At 39.8% G+C, this 25,241-nt stretch overlaps 1 protein-coding gene across 1 annotated transcript; it reads right to left on the bottom strand.

Moving 5' to 3' along the window:
* Positions 1-2,846: 2,846 nt before the first annotated feature.
* Positions 2,847-24,706, bottom strand: LOC139735225 (triacylglycerol hydrolase DDHD2-like). The gene is made up of 17 exons (XM_071645981.1): positions 24,582-24,706; positions 21,447-21,833; positions 19,419-19,624; positions 18,879-19,086; positions 17,865-18,058; positions 17,034-17,241; positions 16,194-16,283; positions 15,590-15,731; positions 14,267-14,475; positions 12,592-12,881; positions 10,825-10,920; positions 9,313-9,496; positions 8,406-8,572; positions 7,057-7,162; positions 6,331-6,576; positions 5,059-5,179; positions 2,847-4,330 (listed from the first exon to the last, which is right to left on the bottom strand). Exons 1-17 carry the CDS (start codon positions 24,694-24,696, stop codon positions 4,213-4,215), a joined length of 3,087 nt encoding a protein of 1,028 aa, XP_071502082.1. The 5' UTR covers positions 24,697-24,706; the 3' UTR covers positions 2,847-4,212.
* Positions 24,707-25,241: the final 535 nt, after the last annotated feature.

Genomic DNA, 25,241 nt, shown 5'->3' with positions numbered 1-25,241 from the left:
GTAAGACACTTAGGATTTGGACAGGACATCACTTAACCGATTATTTGACCATAAATCAAAAAAGTCATTTTCACCAAAATTTGAGATACACTGTCGTGTAACCTCAGCGACGATATACACATTTCTCATATGCACACAACATTCATGCTTCTTTATAATACAACAGCATAAACATCACAATGGTCTGCTAATGGATGTTAACATTTTTGTTGTTGTTTTAATTCAACGCATAGTAGCTTTACAGCATCAACAGCAACCCAACGATCTGGTTGCTTTCCAAACTGCAGGAGGCAAAAGATGATTGGCTACTCAATCTTCAGAAGACTTGCAACATTGGCAAGGATTACATGTACATACAATTTCACATGCACAAGTTACAGTGCAGCTGATTGATATATTGTAGTGCGCATGGCAGAGTGTGGCTAGGCCGTGGTAGCGCGCATAGGGTTAACAACATTCTGCCATGCGCATGACGATACATCATTTTCAAGACAAGTATCTAACTATTGGCATTATGATAGAAATTTATATACTATACATTGTATTGACTTTATATAGGACCAGTTAATATGGTGCATCTAATAGTACGAGTAGTCTGTAGACATCGTTCTTGGTCAGCCCTGATGTGTATGTTTTCATGTAAGCCTAGTTCAGACTTTTTTCTGAAGTGCTACAGGCTAATAATGGAGAAGAAAATATAGCAGCAAATAATGTAACATCTACAATAATGCCTAAAAATAAAACACCCATTTACTGCCTAAGTGCAATATATTACTAGTTCAAAGTAGCTGTTCATTTAAGAAACCCTTGTAATCTGCACCAAACATCACTTGTAGGTAGTATCACTATCATGTAGTGGGCAACCATCATATAGGCCTACTGGTACTCATTTCTAAATGCTCACATGAAGACTACAACTAAATTTCGATTTATTGTCACGTTGTTGTGTTGGGCATTGATTCAAATACTTCAATTTTAGACCCTGTAGCAGCATTTCACAAAATATAAGGGCTTCTATGCTTACGTGCATAGAACTATATATGGTTTTAACTCATCTTTCCACATTGAACACCTTACCTGGATTCTATATAATCATATATCTTATTTTTGCCTCAAGAAAAATGGTATGGTGTATCATCACCACCTATACAAGAAATACATAACATGAGAAACAAGAATATATCCACAAACAATAGGACATGTTCGTTTTGGATGATGAATAATACTTTAAATACTGATACTTAAAAACTGCCTTATCTTTGTGAGTTTAATGGGTCTATATACTTGCAACATTGCAATTTTGAGGTTTGATGTACCTCTCTTTGCCATGCTGAAGAGAAAATGAGAAAGGCGAATGTCAAGTAAGATGAACAAGACGTGAAGACCACGTGAAATATAACCATCACATTGTAACATGGTGCAATGAAGTAAACAGATAATATGGAAATAATCATATTCCATTTGTCACAATAGCCAATGACAATTTCACGACACATGCTGCTCTGAATGGAATTGTCAACAAAATACAGCAAACCTTTTTTGTGAAATTTCATTATTCATATGAATACCCCCTGATTAGGCTCCTTGACAATAAATGTCAATTTACATTTTTACTTCTCTCTCTTAAAGCTATATTGAATTCACCCAAAATGGTGTCGGTGACTACCAGTGACTGTCACAATTTGAAAGTCAAGACTAAAAGCACACGCTCTTTGAAAGTGTCTTTTTCTTCAATTCCAAGTTGTAGGTAACCAACTTGGATGACAATAGATTGCAAATATTTCAGTTGAAGGGAGCAATATTGAGCTACACTGGAATTTGAGAATTTGCCCGTTTGACAGATTCAGGGACCACGTATCATTTAATGTGATAACAGTGTAACTAAACAAACAAACGTTGGAAACACAGACACAACAGCTATATAAATAAGAGAGCATCTCAATCGTCAGGATTTCACAGAGATTGAAATTGAGTCATTTTGATTTACTCTACAGAGGAAAGTAACATTGGGTATTGTAACAAACTAGGAGGAAAACTTTCGGGAAAACTGTAAATATAAGATTCAAAGCTAAATATTCCACATAACTGGCTTGTTTTATGGTAGAGCAATGCAGCCATACTGTACTCTGTACAGTACATGTATACGGTAAAAGCAGAAATTTTTGCGGTGTGAAAATTTTAATTTATTTTGTATGACATGTAACTAACATGAAAATGGAAGCATGCAAATCTTTTTGCTAGTTATATGAAATACTACTTTATATTTGACTTTGTGGAATTAAATGTATGTGAAATTTGTTTTACTTGGCTGAGTGCGAAACACTACACAAAAATGTCCACTATTACAGTAGTGAATCATCACGAGCGCAAAAGTACAAGATTTCACAAGGTGAAAGATGAGACGCTCTATTCAAGAAGGCGAGGCTGAGTTGAATGGAGAATCAATCTTTTGACTGCAAAATCTTGTTCCATTGCATGAGTTAAGACCATACACTGTTTTATGCAACACCTCGGACGCTAATAGATGTAGTCCATGCTGATCCTCGAATATAGTAGGCACCCCTACAGAAATGCCAACCAGTTTTCATGAAAGGCAACTGGTTGTACATCGTATCGTGCCACAGTCGTATGCAAAAGCAATTGGTTAAAACTGTATACAGTAAATGAATGACTGCGTGCAATGGTGCAAAACTACAAGTTGAAGCCTATCTAGGAGTATGGTATATGTAAATTGGTGACATCAGCGTGCAATATTCAAAACTGAACAAAAACGCCATGCTCAAGAGCGACAGTGTGCAGAAAGTAGTACCTTTAACTGCATGTCGCATGATGAGCAGTCGACCAATCAGAAAGCTAGAATCTTTTTAGATGTTACACAATGAGCAAAAGATCACATCATTGCATTTCATCAAATCTTGTCCCAGTGTGTCTTTGTGTTGGCATCTAGTGAAAGTCATTCACATAATTAATGCCCCAAGACTGTAAATGTCATACATTTATCAGGTCCAATCTTTCACAAATCGGGACTTCCCGACAATTTAGCAATTCACGATCACTGAGTGTAGTAATGTATGTGTGCATGCCGCATTCATGTCGGGATCAGAGTAAATATTTGCTAAATTGTTGTTAAATTTGCAAATGGCACCTCGCTCCCAAAATTTGCGAATACAAAAACCTTGTGAATTATATGGCATACACAGTACATTCAAGTTTTGAACGAATCCAACACTGTACATGTGGACAACCCACTGTCACATAGTGCTGGGAATAACCATCAACAGACAATGTACACTGAAACAGCTTGAGCTCAAGAAAAACACTAAAACCTAGATATCTTTTGTGAGGAGTGGAGGTGTTTGGGTGAAAGAAGCTTGACACAACTACATTTGTATGCATTTCTTGATTGTCAGTAACAGGTGCCATTTCTTGGTTCCAATCTTCAATTTGTACTTCTTTCATTTTGATGTGTGTGTGTGTGTGTGTATGTGCAGCCTTTTTATTTTTGTTTGTTTTTTGCACTCTGGTTGTAAAGGAACAAAAGGAATTCACATTGTGTTCCTCCTGTGACTCCCAATACCATAACTGAATTTGAAACTTTCAAAAATCTGTATGCAGCAGAAGGCTGGCAAGGTATCAGTAAAGGTAATTGAGGTTACCGTATTAGTATCCAGAGATAAATATATTCATTCATGTTGGACTTGCAACAAAGTCATTAATTACTGACATTACAAAGTGAAGGGAGCAATGTTTACATTGAGGAAAATCTTGTCACTCTTATAAGAACAGTTCAACACTTGTGCCCAATTTAGTGACCCATTCTTTATATTTTATTGGATAAAAAGGGGGCATGGACAAGAAGGAATGATCCAATCTTTTCACATGGCAGCAGTGCAGTTAAAAAATTCATGTCATCAGTAATGCTTTGCGATTACATCATTTTCCATATGCTCTTGATCTATAATTATGACCAAGAATAAGGCTACAGCATACTTGTTGGCAGCAGCATGCTACTTTATCATGGACAGCTCACCTTTAAATATCTTCAAATATAACAACAGACATTTGTGGAGGCAGATTCTGCTCTTTGGGCACCTGCTGTCATAACGATAAAAATCAAGGAGCTCCAGAATATAACAATTTGGGAGTAAGATTTACAATACTTCCTTGGGGGTGTTCTCAGGGGGAAAGCTATACTTTAATAACTACATATCATTAATATCTGAGTGGAGTACTAGGGGTGGAATCCTGCCGTGGTCCCGTAAGCTGGGGGAAAATGCCCAGAAGACCGTAAACCTCCTTCATCACCATCAGTACGGTGTCCTCCGACTCCCTGGGAGGGGGAACAATCAGGGAGAGGTAGCGGTTTATAGTTGCAGGCAGAGGAGTCCTCTCACACAAAGGGCTGCATTCCATATCATTTGTGGCATCAATAGCTATATTCGATATCCTTTGTGGCCTCAATGTTAGTTTTAACATTTGATCCCCCCCCCCTTTTTTTTTACTTTCAAGTTATGTTTACATTTACACATAATTCATCCAAAAATCACTATGGGTGAGATAATGTATCCTAATAACATACTCTTGACGTCACAGTATCTTAGGACTTAACAAAATGCAAAATAATTCAAAAGAAAAAGACCTCACAGACTTTTGGAGTTGTAAAGAAAAGATGCTTACAGTAGAAGAAAACAAAATTAATAAAATATGCTGTTTTGCTACTACCAATAATACCTTAATTATTCAGTCATTTTATAGATATCAGAATGAACTGGATCTCTTCATACCACTAGCAAAAAAGATAAATAATCAAGGGTGAAAAAAATGGTATTATCTTTCTTTTCTTTCTTTTTTTTTCAAAGAAAGAAAATCTTCAACCATACTATTTCTAAAGGGAATACAATAAATGTGAGATCCACATCATCTCAAACTCATTTACATGTAATATCATGTACTAGCAGAAAGGTAAATACCCCTATCTATTCTATTGTGTAGACATTAATTTCATCCAGGCTCAATCAGGACAGGATCTATGTATTGATGATGGCTCTAAGAACTCACCAGTAACAGGCGTGGCTACTCATGGCAAAGAGGTATTCATTGAAGCTTTCCAGAGGAGCTTCTTGCAAGACGTAGTCGATCCTCCTCCCACCATTCAGCTGCCCAAGTCTCAGGTTCTCCTCTATGATGACAGACATGCAATGAGTGCCAGAAAGGCATTAATGATGGACTTCCACCAGGTTATTATTGCCCTTATACATCTCAGGCAACAAAAACTACAACAGCAAAGATACTAAGATTATTTTTATTAAGTGTATTTCATCTTGTAAAACTAGAACATAACGCAATGATAACACAGCATTTCCTAATGAGGGCAAAGATTTGCCTGTCACAAATGAATTCTTCTCCTTTCAAATGTGCCTTATTTCCATGATAAAAAGTGATTGATAAGTTCACATAATTTTTCACTCATCTCTCATTTAACTGATACATAGTTTTGAGTTACCTGGTACATTTAGTTTTTCTCACTTTTAGTAAAAGAGCAGTGTGACAATCACAGGTACAAGCCAGTTCATAGTTACCCTTTGCACATAAGCATAAAGGTAATTTGTGGCGATAGGCAAATTGGTTTTAAATTCATCGAGATAAGCATCTATGATGAAATGATTATTCATATAATCCTCATTAATGGCGTTTGCCAGCACATCCACCTGACAGCAACAAAGTGTTCATCAAAGCCTAGTATTTGTCAGTATGAAGTTTGTAAATGCATTCAATGCAAAATAATGAATGGATGGTTTCACAAGTGTTAATTGATGAGCCATTCTGGTCACCTGAATTTTTTGTGAGAACATGAATTCCATAATGGTTATGTCGGGCAAGCTAATGCATTCTTTTGCTTTGAAAATGAGTGAAGTGCTTTTAATAACCACCTGAACAAAAAGAAAGGTCATTTGCACAAATGTGCACATGACCTATTTATGAACTGGCTTATTCCCACTCACGTTCATTCAGCAAACTCCTCCCCGCCACACGCACACACACGAACACACACACACACACACACACACACACACACACACACACACACACACACACAAATTATTGGCATTACACTGCACACATATGAAATGCATATGATTTAATATGACATTTTTAATAAAAGGACCAACCATTGATAATATCATTTGCCATACAAGAATCTCAACTAAAAGTCTGATGCTCAGAGAGTTCTTGTAAGTCTTGTCACAGAATGTACATGGAACATACAAATTTCAGAGACAAAATCTCTTCTGCTCGCAAGTAAAACTCTTTTTTTTTCTTGGGACAAACCTGGAAATCTTGACTGCCCCTCTGCCTCCGCTTGCTGATTGGCCAGCTGCTGCTTGCTGAGTTGCTCGGCAACTGCCTCCATCTGCTCGTCGGTCACGTCGTCGGGCGTGGCCCCGTCTTCCTCTGTGGTGCCGGCAGCCCGGTGGGCCAGGGCAAACTGATGGAGGGTGTTCCACGTCTTCTTCATGGAGTCGATGAGGCTGCGCTTGAGATCCGAACCAAAGTGGGACAAGCTGTCTCGAAGTTCTGCACAAAGAGAGCAGAATTAATCATCATTCACAGAGGAACATACCTGCACATTTGGTATACTACCACAGGTTGAGCCATCTTTCAGGCACTGTTATAAGTTATGGCCTGCTACAAGGGTATTTGAGGTCCACAGAAAATGAAGATATTCCATCAAACATTTCATTTATGCAAAGCCATGGAGAAGTGCAACAGTTCTTTCTGCTGTGATGTTAGAGTGCACCCCGGGTAACTTTACAGCCAGGATAACACTTGCTTAAATGCACATATGCCAAATTGAGGCACAGTATGCCTTTCTTCAAATTCATGACATTCTTCCGTCGAGTTCTTTTTACTGCAACTGATTAACAAATTGCCCTACATCGACATATTGAAATAAGCACTGAATTGATCGGTGTTTTAATAGTCGCCATGACAAAAGAAATCATGACTACTACTAAAACACTGATCAATTCATTTGTTATTACGGCTGAAACTCACCGAGATGGAGCCGCTTCCGGCCCTTGTGATGTGGCATGAGGACTGGCTTGCTGTCACACAGTGAAGGGTGGATCAGGGGCTCGATGCGGTAGGCCACGGGATCAAACTGGTGGTACGGACGTGGTAGAAGGGGACACAACGACTTGTCATGCATAAAGATCAGTGACATATCTAGACACTAATAAGTATTAAGGGTGAAGTGTCCCAGCCCAAACTATAAGTTGCATAATGCTTTCTACAATAGCACTGATTTTATGACAATTGTTACATGTGTTCAAATGACTTTCACAAAAGAAAATCACCTTAGGATCTACATTTTTTCAATCTTCCTAATGTTATAACGAATTCTTCAATTGGAAAAAAGAGCCATGTGAAAGTATACAACCCTGTCTTCACTTTTGTTCCTTTGATGCAAGTCACTCACATTCACTTTACAAGTCTATGCAATTCATGATATTTAAGAAAAAAAAAGGAAAATAGAATCTCTCTTAATGCAATTTCTATCTCTAAAACTGTTCAGCAAATTTGAACACAATAGAATATAATCTAGTAATCTGTAATCTTTTTATTGTTATTACCATTTTATATACACTTTGATCTGTTTGATAACTTGCATTTTTTAGTTAACTCTTATTTTCATTTTGTTGCATCTTCTTGGTACACCAGGGCTTGCTGCCTGCTCAGCTTCCTCCCCCCCCCCCCATCCATTCTTGCTGTTGCTATTTCACTTCTTTCCTTTCTTTATCCCTCTGTTGTTCCTTGTCTTGTTTGATGTTGCCTCCCTATTCATCCCTATCCTTCAAAGGTTGCCCCCATGGTCCTCATCACTAACCCTCCTCTGCCTTTTGTCTGTCTACCCTCCTTTAATCCCCCTCCCTTTTGATACCTGTTGGGCTCCTTGCCCATGACCTCCTACCCCCCTTTTTGTTTTCTTTGTTCTGTGTCCCTAGCCCTCCACTGACTGTTCTTGTTGTGTGTAGTCCTTAAAGGGGATGGCTAGTAACTGATCAGTGGGAATCAGTGGGAATGCTGGGGGAGGATTGTTCCAATCCTCCCCCAGCATTCCCACTGATCAGTTACTAGCCATCCCCTTTAAACGTGATTGCTGTCAATGCCTGTTTGTCATTTTGCCTCTGATGAAGATTCTGCTGGGATCGAAAGCTCAGGCCCCTTTTGACTCCAATCTGTATTCCCATTACATCCAAATATAACATCATACTTGTGTTGTTAATTTGATTAACAAAAGACATTCATCATCATTCAAAAAATACAGAGTTAAAAATTCACATAACAACACCATTGGGAACAAGCTCTTTCCTAGCTTGAATAGAAAAAATCAAATAACTTACGGGATGGAAGATATTGAAGACAGAGGGACATGTTGGCAGGCGGTAATTCTCTCCAACACGCCCAACTCCCCTGACCGTCATGAACATGCCGATGGGTGAGCCAAGTGCAAAGAAACAGCTGGGTTGGAAGTCTAGCTGAGGGTAGTTGACAAATGGCTGACCGACACCTGGAGAGAAATGTGTGATAGTAGACTCCTTTCTCATTTGTTCATCTTTATCATAGCATTCAAATAATGCAGCAAACTAGAAAAATAATAATAGTGACTTCCTGTATAGTTACTTATATACCTGTATGGGTTCACCTTTTGGTGCTCATGGCTCTTCAAGAAAAATACATGTACAAAACATGAGAAGAAACTAACAAATAAACTCATAAACAAGCACATACCTGATAAGAAAACCAATTCTCCTGGTCATAATAAATTGCAGTTATGTAATCCTCAATGTGAGAGGAACAGATAAGTTTTCAGTTTGGATTTGAATGTTTCTGTTAATGATAGTTGACGTAATTGACTAGGTACCTAGGACTGGTAGTTGATTCCAAAATTTTGGTCCTACGAGCCATTCATAGTTTGGAACAACATCAGGAAAGGCTCAGCCTGTCATCACATCGGAGCAACCGTGGCATCAGTACTTCATTTGAAACTACACAAAGTTCATCTAATCATAAGTCTGGCACAACTGGAAAAACACACTACCACTAGTTGATTTGGATTTGCTTCTGTGACAGTGAAACACAATTTACATGAAATACAGGTGTCCCATATCACAATGCACAGAAGTCTCCCTCTTCATCCCCCTCCCCCCCCCCCCCCCCCCAAAAAAAAAAAATATATATCCCATATTCTTGGTGCATCATGTATGGCAGAAGATGAAAGAGAAAATGGTTGTTCTTCTGGTCACTAACCTTCCAAGCCGGGTTGGTAGTCTACGTGGACCGACATGGCGTGGGATAGGGCGCGGCCAGTTGGTTGATTGGCCTCCTGCTGTGCCTCCTCCTCCTCCTCCCGTCTCCTCCTCTCCTCCGCCTCCCGGGCTCTGGTCTCCGCCTCCACCTGCTCCTTCATCAGAGCAGACTCCTTCCTCTTGGCCTGTGGGTAAATGAGAATGATATGTGACCCGCTGCAACAAAAGGATCCAAAAGTTTGGGGAGGACAATTTTCTGAAAATGACATGAAATTATTATCTTACTCTTCCACTTTAATGTCATATATCACATGACTCATAAAAGTACTCGTTTGGGGAGATATTGACGATTTTATTAGCACATGTCTAGTGGTTTAGGCAGTGTTTCGAGTAAACCGCCTTCAGCGTTATCCTTCCGATGCTCACATGATCAAGGGGAGGCAAGACAGTTTTCACCGCTTGACAATAGAAGGTACGCTCCTAGCATCCTCCGTGATGTTCATTCAAGCTTAGCGACAATGGTCTACGCATGACCAATGAGATCATGATCCCTCGTTGCTAGGGGCAGAGTCTAGCTGTGGCGCTAAATCAAACTCTTCAGACATGTATCTGTTCCGTTGAAAGTCAGAAAATCATGGCCAAGAAAAATGCTGTTTTCTTGCCTTTCCTTTGATCATTTAGCTTCGAAACTTTGGCAGATGATAAAGGATACATTAGGCTACAAAATAATGTCAAAAATAGAAATCTGAAAGTTTCGATGGATTTTGATGATCTGACTTCAAACTTGATTTTCCCTGCTCATCCTTCAGCGACTTTAGGATCCTTTTGTTGTAGCGGGTCACATATCTTCTAAGCTGGGGCTACTTTTCATCAAGACATTCATCATCTCTACCTAGATGAATGCCTCAAATTAATCGAAGGCCATCGATGATCATGGCCGTCGATACCTCTTTGGTTGGCCGTGATGCCCCGCAGAAAAATTATATTCTCAAGGCCAAAAATTTACCTACCCTTTTTCTTTTGGCCGTCGTTTCTCTATCAGATCACACATATCGAAAGACCAATGAATTTATTCAGACTTACATAAACACGGTATTGCTAGCGTAGTATAATTTCATATACATACATATATATTGTACTGATATATATATATATATTAAAAAGCAAAAAATCTTAATTCGAGCCCTGCAGATGTTCAAATTTGAATGAATGAAAAGAGTTCTTTATGGCATAAGTTGTCATATTCTCAAAATATAGATTCTTTGCAAATTTTTTGGTGGCCCCGGGCCACCGGGCCACCGTTAGTGTCGAGCCCTGTATATATGCATGTATGTATGTATGTTGTATGTTTGTATGTATGCATGTGCATAATTATGTATTCATGTTGTATATATGTGTATGGATATGGGTGTGCATACATGTATGCATGTGTAAGTTATTTGTTTGTATGCACATGCCTGTTTGAGGGTATGTCTGTTCATAATGTGTTGAATCGTAGAGCACCATTTTGTACCTCCTTTGCTGCCTGGTCCTTGAGGAATCCACCGAGTTTCTTCCGGGGCCCCAGCGGTATCCCCATCTCCTTCAGGTCTGCATCGCCGCACATCAGCTGGAAAGCAAAATTGGCCACAGTGTGAGTCTGGGCTACATGACAATAAAATCAGGCTGACAGTCGCTCGTCACTGCTAGCATTTACAATTCCTTAATTCTCAAATCTGGGGGGCATTTCATGAAGCATTTTGTCCGACAAAGTTGTCGGACAAATTTGCTCTCAGCCAATCAGATGCAAGGATTTTAGTAGCTTGTAACAGTTTGTAAGAAAAATATCTGACCAAATCGCTTCATGAAATGCCCCCCTGATTTGTCAACTTGGCATAGTAAATGTCTGCTCATAATTTACGAGCAATTGCTCACGATTAATGGCTAAAAGTGGAAATTTTTTAGGAATGAAAATTTCTCGCACATTTCATGGCATATGAAGCCCGCACGAAAAATAAGGCACACACATTTTATGATGGTTACCTGTAATACTATTTTATATTTTGATTCTGTGGAATTAAACACACACAAAATATATCTTACCTGACCAAGTGCAAAAAATTACACATGCAAAAATTTCTTCTTTCACAGTAAATCGCTTTGTGTTGTGTGTTTTTGCAGCCCTTCTAACACCTTTAACATCACTTTGATAAAAAAACATACATTAAAGGGGATGGCTAGTAACTGATCAGTGGGAATCAGTGGGAATGCTGGGGGATGATTGGTCCAATCCTTGTGAGATTTATGTATTAGAGTACATTATGTATCTATTGTTGTGTGAAAATTATTTGCTTCAGAATGGTCTCATATTCAAGTAATGTGCAATCTAATGTTTCCAGGTTAGCATGCCTGTACAGTGACGGGGCATTAAACTGCATTACTTGAATATGAGACCGTTCTGAAGCAAATAATTTTCACACAACAATAGATATGTAATGTACTCTTAAATGAATCCTACAAGAATTGGAACAATCATCCCCCAGCATTCCCACTGATTCCCACTGATCAGTTACTAGCCATCCCCTTTAAGACCAAAGTACTGCAATAGGAAACATTGCCTTACAGGGAGCTACAGATTGTCTTTGCACACACACACACAAACACACACACACACACACACACACACACACAAAACAGATTGGGCACAGAAGTGCAGCATGAAATTTTTGGCACATCAACTGTGCAGAATAGTTATTAAACGAGATAATTATATCACATCAGTGTATGCGTAGTTATGTCTCGATTGGGCACACAAATTCAATGGAAAGAAAGTGCTAACATTAGTAGAAAAAGAGAATTCACATTATGACACCTTAATAATGGTCACAAGACCAACCATTAATTTCAAACTAATGCAGATACAACACTTATATGTAACCCAAAATACTGTAAAAGTGGCTATTTTCGCGCGACTAATTTTTAGCGCTCGGCGGGGTAGAAAAAGTTTCGTGTGTTTTTAATTCCGCGGAATCAAGACATCAACCACTGGAACATATGGCAAGCAAAGATATTTGCATGCTTTTATTTTTGCGCTAGTTTTGGGTTGCACGAAATGTGCAAAAATTTCAACACCACGAAAATTTCCACTTTTACAGTACAGAAGTACACAAGCATTCACAGAATTTTTTTTTTTGTCGTAGAAGAAGACATACATTGAATTGTTGGAGTAAGGTCTAAATTTTGTGAATTGAATAATTAAAATCTAAATGCATGGTGCAGAGTTTCGAGGGTATGTCCTCACCAGGCTCTCCATGTCGATCCGCTCTGCCTCAAACTTGGGCAGGAGATCCAGGAGACCCAGGCTCTCCAGCGATTCTTCCAGGCTCATGACGGGCTCCGCCTCCAGCGAGGCCGCCCCCACCAGGGAGCTGCTACTGCCGGACGAGGGAGGGAGGGTGTCGGTCAGCGACGCCGACGATGAAACCAGCTCGGAGGGATGCTCCGCGATGACCTCTGACCTGACGAGATCTTCCTCCGACTCCTGCGTGCCGTCCTGCTGGTGCTTGAGGAGATCAAAGACGATGAGGGAACCTGGACAAACAAAAAATATGGAAAAAACTTTGTTTTCTTTTCTACCAGCAAAAGTAAGATATCAATACATGCTCATCACAAAAATTTCATTTTAATAAATTAGCATGTCCCTTTATCCTGTTTTTTGTTTTGTTTCGTTTTTTAGAGGCCTTCGTTGAAATTACGGATTCCAAGGTGGCAGGAATAGTGCAATTTCTGTCACTGAAGAATCCATAATTTCACTTGAGGCTCAAACATAGCATAATATATTTGTTTTATATCCCCCCAGTGAATCTGGAAAATAAATACATACAATGCACTCCAGTTTTAACGAACACAGTTATAATAAAATTCCAGTTACAACGAAGTAAAATTTCATGTCACAACATTATCCATTCTTTGTACTTTTATTATTTATTTGTTCTGTTATAACGAAAGGAAACTGCCGGTTCCGAGGACTTCGCTATAACGGGAGTCTACTGTAGTAAAATCATAATCATTGACACAAATTTTTTTACATATTACAGTGCAGATGATAAGTGTACAGCACTGAACACCAGTACACAGTGGTCTACACTGTATGAAGTTGATAACTTGATGACTTTACATAAGTCATCAATGAAACACACTGATCAATCGCATTTACATATGACAACATTCGTGGTATAGTGCACTCAACAGTGAATGTATTGATGGTATAGCACATTTTTCTCCTTTGCCAGTTTATTTTCAACATCATAGCAATATTATGTTAGGTCACATGTTCAGATGTTATGTAGTCCAATCACAAAACCAGATTTCATTAAAGGACAAGTTCTCCTTCACATACGTAAGGACTAAGAGAATGCAGCAATATTAGTAGAACACATAAGTGAAAGTGGGAGGAAAATCAGACAATCCGTTAAAAAGGTATGAATTTTTGAAGTTTCAATGCTGCCATTGTTGGATGAGAAGACTACCACAGCTTGTGATGTCACATGCATAGAACGGTATAAAGAAAATATAAGGAAAATTCAACATATTTTCACTTTGCTCTCATAATAAAAGAGCACTTGACTTGCCTCTTTCAGAAGACAGGGGGAATAATATTACCCATAACATACGTCAGCAACAAGTGGAGGGAATGTGCACTTTTTTCCAAAAAAATTTTGTGAAATTCTCCTCATATATTTTCCTCATATCATTCTACGCATGTGACACTGTAGTGGTCTTTTATCTAGCAGTGACATCACAGAATTATTGACAATTCATAACCTTTGAACGGTTTGTCTGATTTTCCTGAAACTTTCAGTAACATGTTCTACTGATATTGTTGCATTCTCTCAATCCACATGTACATGACAGTGAACTTGTCCTTTAATGAGGGATATAACAATTAACATGTCATCTACCATGAGTTGACGCACCTAAGCTATGGCCAATGAGGGACACTTGACCGTGAAAGTCCGGGTTTCGGGACCGGAAGAGGCTGTAGAGGCGGTTGATCTCTGAACAGACCACCTCGGCGATCTGCTGGGCGTAGATGGGGCTGGTGTAGAAGAGGATGTCAAGCAGGGTCTCGTTGGTGAAACTCCGCAGACGTGTGATGCTTGGCAGTGTGATGCGCTGCAAACGCCTTTAGGCAGAATGAGAAAGGATGATGAATGGGTTTTTGATCAGTGGAAAAGTGCATATTTTCGCACAAGTAATGTTTTGCCCTCAGGGGGTAAGAAAAATGTTGGCATGGTTTTAAGTCAGTGGAATCAAGACTCTAATCATCAATGCATATATAGCAAGTAAAAATATTAGCGGGCTTTCGTTTTCACGGAAGTTTCTGGTTGCACGAAATGGGCAAAAATTGCCACACCACTTACTTACTTACATTTACTTAATTTTGTCCGAACCCTTTGACAGTTCTGACACTGTACTCTTTTGTCAGGTTCATCCACACATGGTGGTTGTTTGGCAGGTACAATGTATTCCTTAACAACTTCTGTGTCCCAATTTCATCCTTCACACATCTTGGAGTCAACTTTAATGGGGCCAGAAAATAATTCTGAACAAAAATCATATTTTCAAAGTATTTTTTTTTTCTAAAACTCATTTGTCATGTTATGATTACAAAACTGTACAGGGTAACTGAATAATGGTTTCTCTTAGAAATCATGAGTAGGTGGTGGGGTTTTTACTTTTTTTCATTTACTGCGAGAGATTGAAAGACATTTTTTTTCTTTATGAGCTATCTCATAATATATGAAACTTATGGCCATCACTATTTCAACAGTTACATTCAAACAGTGATCCTTAAACCTGAAGGATAGCTATCTTCGAGGATAAGCTCTGGCATAACTGTGACACGCATTCACATGATGAAGCTCATCCTTGAAGGTAGCTATCCTGGAGGATAGGCTCATTCCCACCCCCCACCCCCGCCCCGTAACTACTAGCAAGTTCCACTTGATGATTGAGAAGAGGTCATGCTTATTTACAAGTTCCAATCAACACTTTCTGTCCAGATGTTGGGGACCCCTCACGGCTCGTTGATAGAGAGCTAACCCTGAGATATCTCATGGAAAGCTATCTTCGAGTTAACTTCAAATCAGCTTTCAACGAATGAGTCTACACCATGCTTATCTACCAGCTTTTCCTCAAAGATAGCTATTCTCGAGGTTAAGGATCACTGTCTGAACATAACTACTGAGTGATCCTCCCAATGCGAAATCCTAGCATAGACTTTTGAATGTATTTACCTGTCCACACCGGTGGCGTCCCCGTGGAGGGCAGCATACCAGTAGACAGGGAGGAATTCCACCCGGCCCGCCCTGCCCTCGTCTTGGGCCTGTCTGAAGTGTGAGCTCATCAGTCCTATTGACAGGGACCTGAAGTCGTCCACTGGAACAAGAGACAGAAATCACATGACAGTTACTAATGAAGCTCTGTTAGGGCAAGAAGGGCCTAACTCCCTCTACAGGTACTTGTCTACTGCTCAGCTGGAAATAAAAGAAAGCTATTCTGTTCAGTAAAATGATACTGTTAACTCAACACAAACATTAATTACAATCTGTGAGGAAAACACTAACTACCACATTTTAGGAATACATTCTGAATACAAAGCAAGAAGAAAATTGTGATTAATAAGTAAATATTCTGAGCATTTGACTTAACTGAAGGTTTGATTGCAAAAGTATGAGAACATGAAGGTGATGACCCCCCCCCCCAAAAAAAAAAAAAAAAAAATGATATACCAACATTCTTGTGAGATGAAAACACTCTGATGCATTTGACAAGGGTACGTAAGTTCAAGTAATCCTTAAAATGTACAATGACTCTCCAGATTCAACAAAGAAAACTTACCACATTCTGTGATGGTTCTGAATCTGAGATCACAAACTGGTCCAATACCATGAACAACAAACACTAGGTGGTCAATCTGGTTAGATTCTCCTAAGAACAGAAATGAGAAACAAAGTTGTAGACAACTCACCACAATGACTGACAAAAATCAACATCACTTCAGATAACTACACACATATATTCTACACAGACATTTTGCAGTGACAAGGTACGACTAAACTATTGTCATAAGAGACTAAATCCTACAAAGAAAAGAAAATGAATCATTAAGAGGAACAAACTGAATAACCTTCATACTTAATTTGGGTTGATGATGAAGATAATGACGCAGTCCACTCGCAAACTAGTGAGACTATAGAAAAAAGGCCATATGAAATCATGTCAAAACATAAATCTCTACCATTCAGGACCTTTTCCTACCAACTAACAGCACATTAATCACACAGCAACAAAACAGCATGCCTTTCATTCCTACAAGGCAAACGCTAAGTGACGTCTTGCCTGCATATCGCAATATGTAATTATAATGCTTTTCAATGTAAGTTTATTGACCTTTTGACCTTTGCCCTTGTTCAACTTCACCAATATTCGAACTTTCTGACATCTGTAGGTGATGTACCTGCGGCGTGAGTTTTGTGGTTAAAGCTCAAAGCTGTGGAAAGTTATGCAGAGTACACCAAATTGTTGACGACACACACTGCCGCTAACAATGACAATGACAGAAAAGTGATGCATGTGTTTTGCTTCCTCTACACAGACTAGACAATCTAACCACTATCTTTAGTTTGTGGCAGGAGAGTGATCTACAGGTCAAGGCCATATCAGAGTTTGTCCACTGACCTTGCTGGATGCTGTCTATGTCGTCCACCCCTCGCTTGACCACACGGGGTCTCATCTGAGTGTCTGGCGATGCCCCCCACTCGTCTGGCCTGTTGGATGGTCGGAAGTGGACGATGACGTTGGGGTTGTGCATGATGATCGTCTCCCCGTCAGAGAGCTCCAGACGGCGATGCCACTGGTTCTGCATCGATGCCGTCTTGTATTCCGCCTGGGAAGAGTAATCAAAGGCAAACCGCAATCACAGTCACAGTATATCAATCATCAATTCTGATATCAGGAATCAAACAAATATTATCTAACTCAGACTCTTCTGAAATTTTTTCCACCCTCAAGCCTGAGACATTTTTATAACACAAAGAAGTGGGTATGGCTATTTTAGTATATAAATTATGTTAGCAATGTGCTGTGGATTGTAAAATTACTTGAAGAGGGGGGGGGGGCGACAAAATGCTCCAAAAAGCATTCCCTCTTTTTCATGAGTAATCAGATCCTGTACATAATACTGTGTTTGGATGAAATCTAGAAAGGTACTGACTTCATAGATTTTGTGCTGTGTTTATCATATCATTGTTCTAACTAGGCAATGACTTTTTCGTATTTTCTGGGAACTGATTTTCCATGCACAGAGATTAATTAATCGCCTACTGGTAATCCCTATTATCACACCATGGTCTCTTTGTTGGACCAAGGCACATTATCATACCTGACTGGGTTGCTAACTTTATAACTAGGTCAGGCCTTTGGATGAATTACTGATTGCTGATGAAAAAGCTAGGCAAGGTAAGTTATTAAAGTGGCAGGACACATAAGTGCTTAGTGTTTTGAGCGTACCTCCAAGAAGTTTGCCATTGATTCTTCATAAGGGATGAACCTGTTTTCGCTGTCGCTCTTGTAAAACCAAGTGCAGCGCCTGACAGGCGATGGTCGCTCGTCCCAGTAGATGGCATGCCGCAGCCTCTCCGACAGATTGACGTCATAGCGCCCTCCATTGGTGGAAATTATGATGACACTTTCTGATGCTTGTGCTGCACATAAGACCAAAAAAGGATAGGTGTGATCAAAAAACATGAATTAACACATTAGTCATATGAATCAGTGTCAAAGATTGAACTTAGGATGTAGGGATGTGTAGGACATGCAGAATAAAATAAACAGAAACTTTACAGATTTGTAAATCCCTCCTGACTGTAAGCAATGAAGACATTTTCCCCCTGTTTGTTTTTTGTTTTTCTCTCTCAAAATCATTTTTCATACATGGTGTAATTGCCAATAATAACCCTGCAGGTACGATTGGATGACTTCTTGTCAATGCAAGCATTACGATACATGATTCCATATGGGGCAAATAATTTGAACCATTAATTCTCAAAAATGAAATAAAATCAATTAAAACAATGAAGTTGAATAGCAGACAGATAACACATCTTGATAGACTGTTAAGATTCACTGATCCATATCTTTACCATATTCTTGTTGACACGTACAGAGCACACTGTGATCTCATATGTGCATTGCGTAAGTGTGGCTCTACAACACATTGAGCCAATTCTACCATGCCGAAGTCAAAGAACAAATTTAAGTCTCATAAAGGATGAAAAAGTTGAGAAGCACACAATCGCGGTAGTGATGGGGAAGCAGGTTGCTAAGTTCAGTGAAATACAGTGGACTACTGTTATAACGAAGTCTTCTGGACCGACAGTTTTCTTTCGTTATATAAGAATGTTGTTACAACTGAACAAATAAACACAGGGCGGATAATGTTGAGGCCTGAACTTTTTCTACATTGTAACTAGAATTTTGTTATAACCGTGTTTGTTATAACGGAAGTGAACTGTAAGTGGATACCTCTGAGGAATGCCTCCTCCAGCTTGATGGAGTCAAAGATGCTGAAGGGAACCCAGACGCTCCTCTTCTCCATCTCTTTGCAGTAGAACCAGTGGGGCTGGATGGGCTGGTAGAAGCCACCGGTCCTGGGACCCGCCCCTGGGGAATCGGATGTCTGGTTGAAGTGCTGGACCTCGGATGCAGTGGGTGGAGGTCTGCTGGCGTCAAACTGTTCGTAGAGCAATGAAACAATCATTATCCTGCTTATGCCACTCACAGCTGTAGGCTTCACTTAATAGCAAAGCAGTAAAAACAATTGCTGGTACCATTGCACTAGCTACTCAACAACCAATGAGATGTAAGCATGCTATACACTTGCTATGGTAGCTAAAATTATGGTAACTTGCAAGTCTAATGGGTCAAGAAGTATTCAGTTGAAACCTTTGGGAAATATACGGCATATACAGTATATGGCATATAACAATTTGTATACATACAGTACACTGAAAAGAATCTCTTGCAATATTGTTACTAGCAGGATTCGTACAGCCAAAATCTAACCTGCATCTTAGGAGGAGGTGCGAGGATACCCGGTGGGAGGGGCCCACTAGCTGGGGTGACTCCCCCCATGGGGTAAGCCATCGGCTTATGCTGGTAGCCCTTGATGCCAAACCTGGGCCCTGCTGGGCCTGAGGGTGGGGGTCCTGATGGAGGGGGAGGACCAGAGGGTGGGGGCCCTGTTGGGGGGAAGCTTGTGGTAGGTGGTGCTAGAAATGCAGAAAAGACACAATAAATGCACATGGAAATCTTTGAAGGAGTGAACCATTTGCAAACATTCTTTTTTCATGTGTATGTTTTAGGGAAGTACAGTTAAACTCGCCTAAGTCGACGTCGCATATGTCGAATAATCGCGCAAGTCGAAGATTTTAAAAAGTCCCGATTTTTCCCCATTGACTTACGTGTATTAATTCACTCAGAAGTCGAATTTTTTAAGTCGAATACTCGCCTAAGTCGATGAAATTCCAAGAACACTTTCACGGAAAAACCATTGAATTCACTGTGCCTAAGTCGAATAAGATTTTATTGTGTAATAAATCAGTGTCAAAATCACGAGACGCCAGTTTTTGTTTACATACAGTATTACCAAAAGAAACTTTTGCGTCAATAAGCATTAACGTTTCATTAACGCAAGCGGTTTCACCTGAATCGTTATTAACGCAAACTAACGATCGGGAAAATTAACGTTTGTAGTAATGATGAGTAACGATCCCAAGCGCAAATTAACGATGTTTCGTCAACATTAACGATAGGTAACGCAAGAACTCACGCGAGATTTTGGTTTCTGTTACCCAGACCTGGTGAAAGGACGACGTAGCCCCTGCCGAGTGTAGCGATCTATGCCTTATATACTTAGCGGAGTCTTTTCGCGAATCGAATCACGATTTCGTGAATGGTTAATACGTGACCGGGGTCACCAAAAACGCACGCCGGGCCACCAAAAAAAGCCGGATGTTTGCCTTCAGTTTTGGAAATGAATAGCGGTAACAATCGGCTCCATAAGATGCTAGAATAAATGTCAGATGTTTGCTCTTAATTTTTGAAATGAATAACTGTAATATTCAATGTGGATAAAGTGTCTTGCTGAAGGGCAATTATCGGGCACACCGCTCCAGCTCTCAGCTCCAGAGTAGACAACATACATGTACATTATACATGTGTACGCGTGGTGTAACTGTAAGTCGATTTTTTCGACTTACGCACAAGTCGAAACTCGCCTAAGTCGATGTGTTTTGCTCAGTCCCGAGAAGATCGACTTATGCGAGTTTAACTGTATGAACATCAAAATGTCCCAAAAATGGGTTAGTATGAAGAGGACAAAATATTAACAAATCAATACAATGACCATGAAGGCAAGAGAAGCCTTCTAAAATCCTGCCAGCAGACTTCCCGTAAAACAGCAATTTCTCTCAATTATCCCCCCGTTTGGGAAGTATTGTTAACCTATATGTCAGATCCTAGATGTAGGGTTATAATTTGCAGTAAAGGTAATGTCTGTGAACTGCAAGGTATATGACATATTTCAATTACATTCAAATAGGCTATTTTCAGTTTCCCTCTTTTCTACACAAATGGAGTTTGTTCTTTCACATGTGATATGAATTGCATATATCTATAGGAAAATCACATATGTAAAGTGCGATCTGAGCCTTGGTACACTAAAAGATGTGGTCAAACATGAGTCACAAAATCAAACAAAAGTCAGGTAATGGCCGATCAAAACTCAGCATTCGGAGACACACAGTGTATGTTGGATTTTCTTACTTATGTTTGATCTCAACTTCTGTGCAATAGGGCCCAGTTTGAATTGTGCAAATCATATCTATTGAATCAAAAGATATAAGAAGTAGTGACAATTATATTCACAGGCAGGAATGTTAGCAATAACAGCAAGACATTAAAATAGAAAATCTGCTATGACTGGAAAGGGAAACAGTGATGGTAAAATCTTTTGCTCTACTTGTTTTGTGAGTCAACCATGGATTCAGGTCTGCTAATGCCGTTATGAGGGACTAGACATCAAATGAATACCTCCTGCTGGTTGATCCTGAAAGTGGACTGCACGAGGCTGATGTGGGGGCTGGCTCACAGCTTCCAGCTGGGGTGGGGCCGGCCCCGGCTGCAAGGTCGGAGGCGATGCCAGATGATGGGTGGTCGGGGCAAATGTGGGGATTGTCGCCTGGCCAGACGAGGACGATGATGATGTCGGCAAAGGAGGTGGGGCATAGAATGGTGACTGACCCTCTGCCTGGGCTACCATGTCTATGTCGAAAGGGTCAGATTGGGATGAGGGTGCAGACGTCTGCTGGAAGTAGGAGAACGTAGAGGGCGCTCCTTGCTGACTGGTGGAGGGTGGAGGGGGTCCGAGGTCTGGAGGGTCATTCTGTCCCAGAAAGCTGTCTGCTTCTCCATCTTCATCTAATGGATATAAATATGTGCATTTACGTGTCACATAATTATTTATTATACATAAGATATGTATACATACACAAACATACACACACCTACATAAATCTGTACTGTAAAGCAATACATTTTTGCGGGATGAAATTTTCACTATTGGGAGCCGACGGCCTTTTTCGCAGCATGAAACTTTTGCAAATTGCCACTGGCATTCAATGAATACAGTGTAGACAAAACTTTAGCATGCATTTTGATTTCACAATTCATGGCTCTTGCAAAATTCACGAAATTAAAATGCACACGAAAATTTATCGTTTTAGAGTGTTCCTCATGCTTGTACTACAGCTCACGGACACAATAATTATTGTTGTACAATGTGAAATCCCTACAACAGGTTCACAAACTAAATAGATGAATGATTAAATCTGCGGACAGATAGCAACACAACATAGACAAAATCATTTTATGGAAGTATGTCTGAATACAATTGTAAGCAGTACATTTGTATGTGAAGATGGACTAAACAAACTGCCCATAAATCAACCATAACGCCATTCAAAATTCGACTGCCTGCAACATCTAAAATCAATGCTTTTGCGTGCAGTTGAATTTCGGCATGGGAGGTCAAAACTTGGTGCAGGTTTTTTTACAATATATGCATCATCATATCCGTATTTCAAAGTATCATGGCTCAGTGGCAGAGATCAATATGATTATTATCACAGATCCTTCTGTCCTACTGAGTTCAACCTTTCCAGGGCCAGAATCAAACTTTTTGTTTGCAGACAACTTTGAGACCAATCCAACATTTTTTGTTCTTAAATCAATATGATGAAAGATAGTCAATTCAACACATTTCAAGCTTAAATCTTCAGTCTACCTGGAGTATACTGCTACTGACACTAGCCTGCCCTAGTCTAGTCTACCATTAAAGGCAAAAGTTCCATATATGTACATTTTACCCCCACAAAAATGCACACTGTCCCCACCCACGTGCAAAAGGTGGATCCACGCATGTATATAAAACTTCTTCTTCTTCTATGTTACTGTCCAAAACCCCTTTACAGTAAAGGCCAACCCCACAGGAGGTGCACTGGCGTTTATTGCGAGGACAGAGAAGTTTAGAATCTAGTTGCTCTGCTCTTGGTTGTAATGAAGGATTGCTGCTTTGAAGGAGTCTTTGTCTGTGATGCCGGTGACTGTTGGTGCGAGTGAGTTCCAATCTGCGATAGTTCTTGGTATGAATGAGTTTTTTATAACAGTTTTTGTTTGTGGTGATTGGGATATAACCTGTAGATGATGACTTTGGAGAACCCTTCAGACCGGATGCCGGGCTTTTCGAAGTGGGATGGATAGGTGACCCGCAAGCGCCTCACGGAATGTGGTGATGTGTCCACTCTGCGCCGTTGTTTCAGCAGTTCCCAGCCCAGCTCATGCTTAATGTTTGTTACCCTACTGTGCCTAGTGTAGGTAGTCACCTCTAACAAATCGCGCTGCTCTGTTTTGTACAACTTCCAACCTGTCAATCAAAGTCTGATTGTGGGGGTCCCAAACTGTTGAACAGTAATCGAGTGATGGTCACTGTAAAATACAAGAGTCTTATACTTTGATTCTCTTGTTACAATCATGGTAGGTTTCGCCCTAGAATTCCGATGGTTCTGTTGGCTTTAGCACATGTTCTGTCGACATGCGCGTTCAAAGACAAATCTAATCCAAGACAAAACTTCACAAGCCAACAAGGGCAAGGTAGTGTAGAATTAGAAATAGATTAGGGATTTTTTTTCTGATTAGTACTATTATCAATATCATTATTATTTATCTAACTAACCAAAAACAGACCCTAGTGAATACTTTCCTTTTAGCTGTTTAGTTTTATCTCTGATTGTGTGATCTGCCCACAATGGCCCGCATTCACAGAGTGGTACATAAGTGAAACCATGGTTTAAACCATGGACAAAAACCATGGAGCGCCAAGTGTCGCACGGAATATTTCGTTACGTAATCAGTCGTTTCGTCAATGAAATGATTATTTTGTAACGAAATAACAACATTTTGTAACTAGCATTAAATGAACATTTCTTCCACGAAATGATAATTTCGTTAACAAAACGGTCATTTTGTTGACAAAATGACCAATTTCGTAATAAAATATTCCGTGCGACACTTGGCACTCCATGGTTTTTGTCCATGGTTTAAATCATGGTTTCATTTGTACCACCTTCGTGAATTCGGGCCAATAATAAGTTTACAGCAACAACACTCAACAGCTGTGGCTTCCCCACTATGCAAGCCAACAATCACAATTCACATAGAATGTAACAATAACATAAATTTAAATGTGTTGTTCATCATTCGTACTACCGTAGTAAATTTATTAGTTAAGTAATAAATATTAAAGCTTTTTTTTTTAAAAAACAAAAAACAAAACAAATACAAAACAAAATGTCACTAAATGAAGTCACGTCAGTATTCAAACAGTTGGGATCGTAATGTTAGCATTAATTTCATGGCAGTTATTTACAATCCAATTCTCAACAAACCCCGCAATAACGCTGAATCGAATTACTTCAGCCCCTCCTGCATCACTAACGTTACTGCATGACAGCTGCCACCCACAGTCATACAACTACAAGTGAAGTTTAACCCACAAGAATACTGAATATGTGGGACTGTATTTACATGACGCTGATCATAAAAATCAAAAACATTCTAACGTGGTATCTTTTATCATACGAGGAAGGAAACTTCGATCGAGAGACATACCAGTTGGGAACAATGATGCCGTAGCTGGTACGGGTCTGAAAACACCAGGTGTTATGCTATCATTTGTTGAACATAAAAGTAAAGGAGGAGGGCTGTTCCCCTTTCGGTCTGCCATCTCGCCGGTTGTTCGAATATATGGAAGCAGGAGCCCGTCAAAAACACGGATATACGTCGCGTAGCAATTCGAATTACTACGCGACGTAAATAATTACGTCGCGTCGTAATTCGAATTACTACGCGTCGTAATCCGAATTACTACGCGACGTAATTATTTACGTCGCGTAGTAATTCGAATTGCTACACGACGTAATTCCGAATTACTGCTCAACGACTTTAACGTCACGACATTAAATGAATTAGTGTCATGTTGTAATTCTTAATGCTACGCAACGTAAATAATTACGTCGCGTAGTAATTCCAATAACGACGCGACGCAAATAATTACGTAGTGTTGTAAATAATTACAACGCGACGTAATTCCGAATTACTGCTCAACGACTAACGCAGCGAATTAACGTAGCGACGTTAAATCAACCAATGGAATCGTTCGTTATTTGCTCAGTGATGCATCACGGTGCACGTGCCAAAGGGCCAGACACTCATTTCCTTCAGCATGTACTCGTCAGCTAAGAATGCTTGGTTAGCTGGTATACCTTGAAT

The sequence above is a fragment of the Diadema antillarum genome, unplaced genomic scaffold, assembly GCF_040938485.1.
Source record: "Diadema antillarum isolate AM-2024a unplaced genomic scaffold, OU_Dant_1.0 seq00000566_RagTag, whole genome shotgun sequence".
In the NCBI taxonomy this organism is placed as follows: Eukaryota; Metazoa; Echinodermata; class Echinoidea; order Diadematoida; family Diadematidae; genus Diadema; species Diadema antillarum.
The sequence above is the reverse complement of the archived record's forward strand: the minus strand, read 5'-3'. Positions and strand labels throughout refer to the sequence as shown.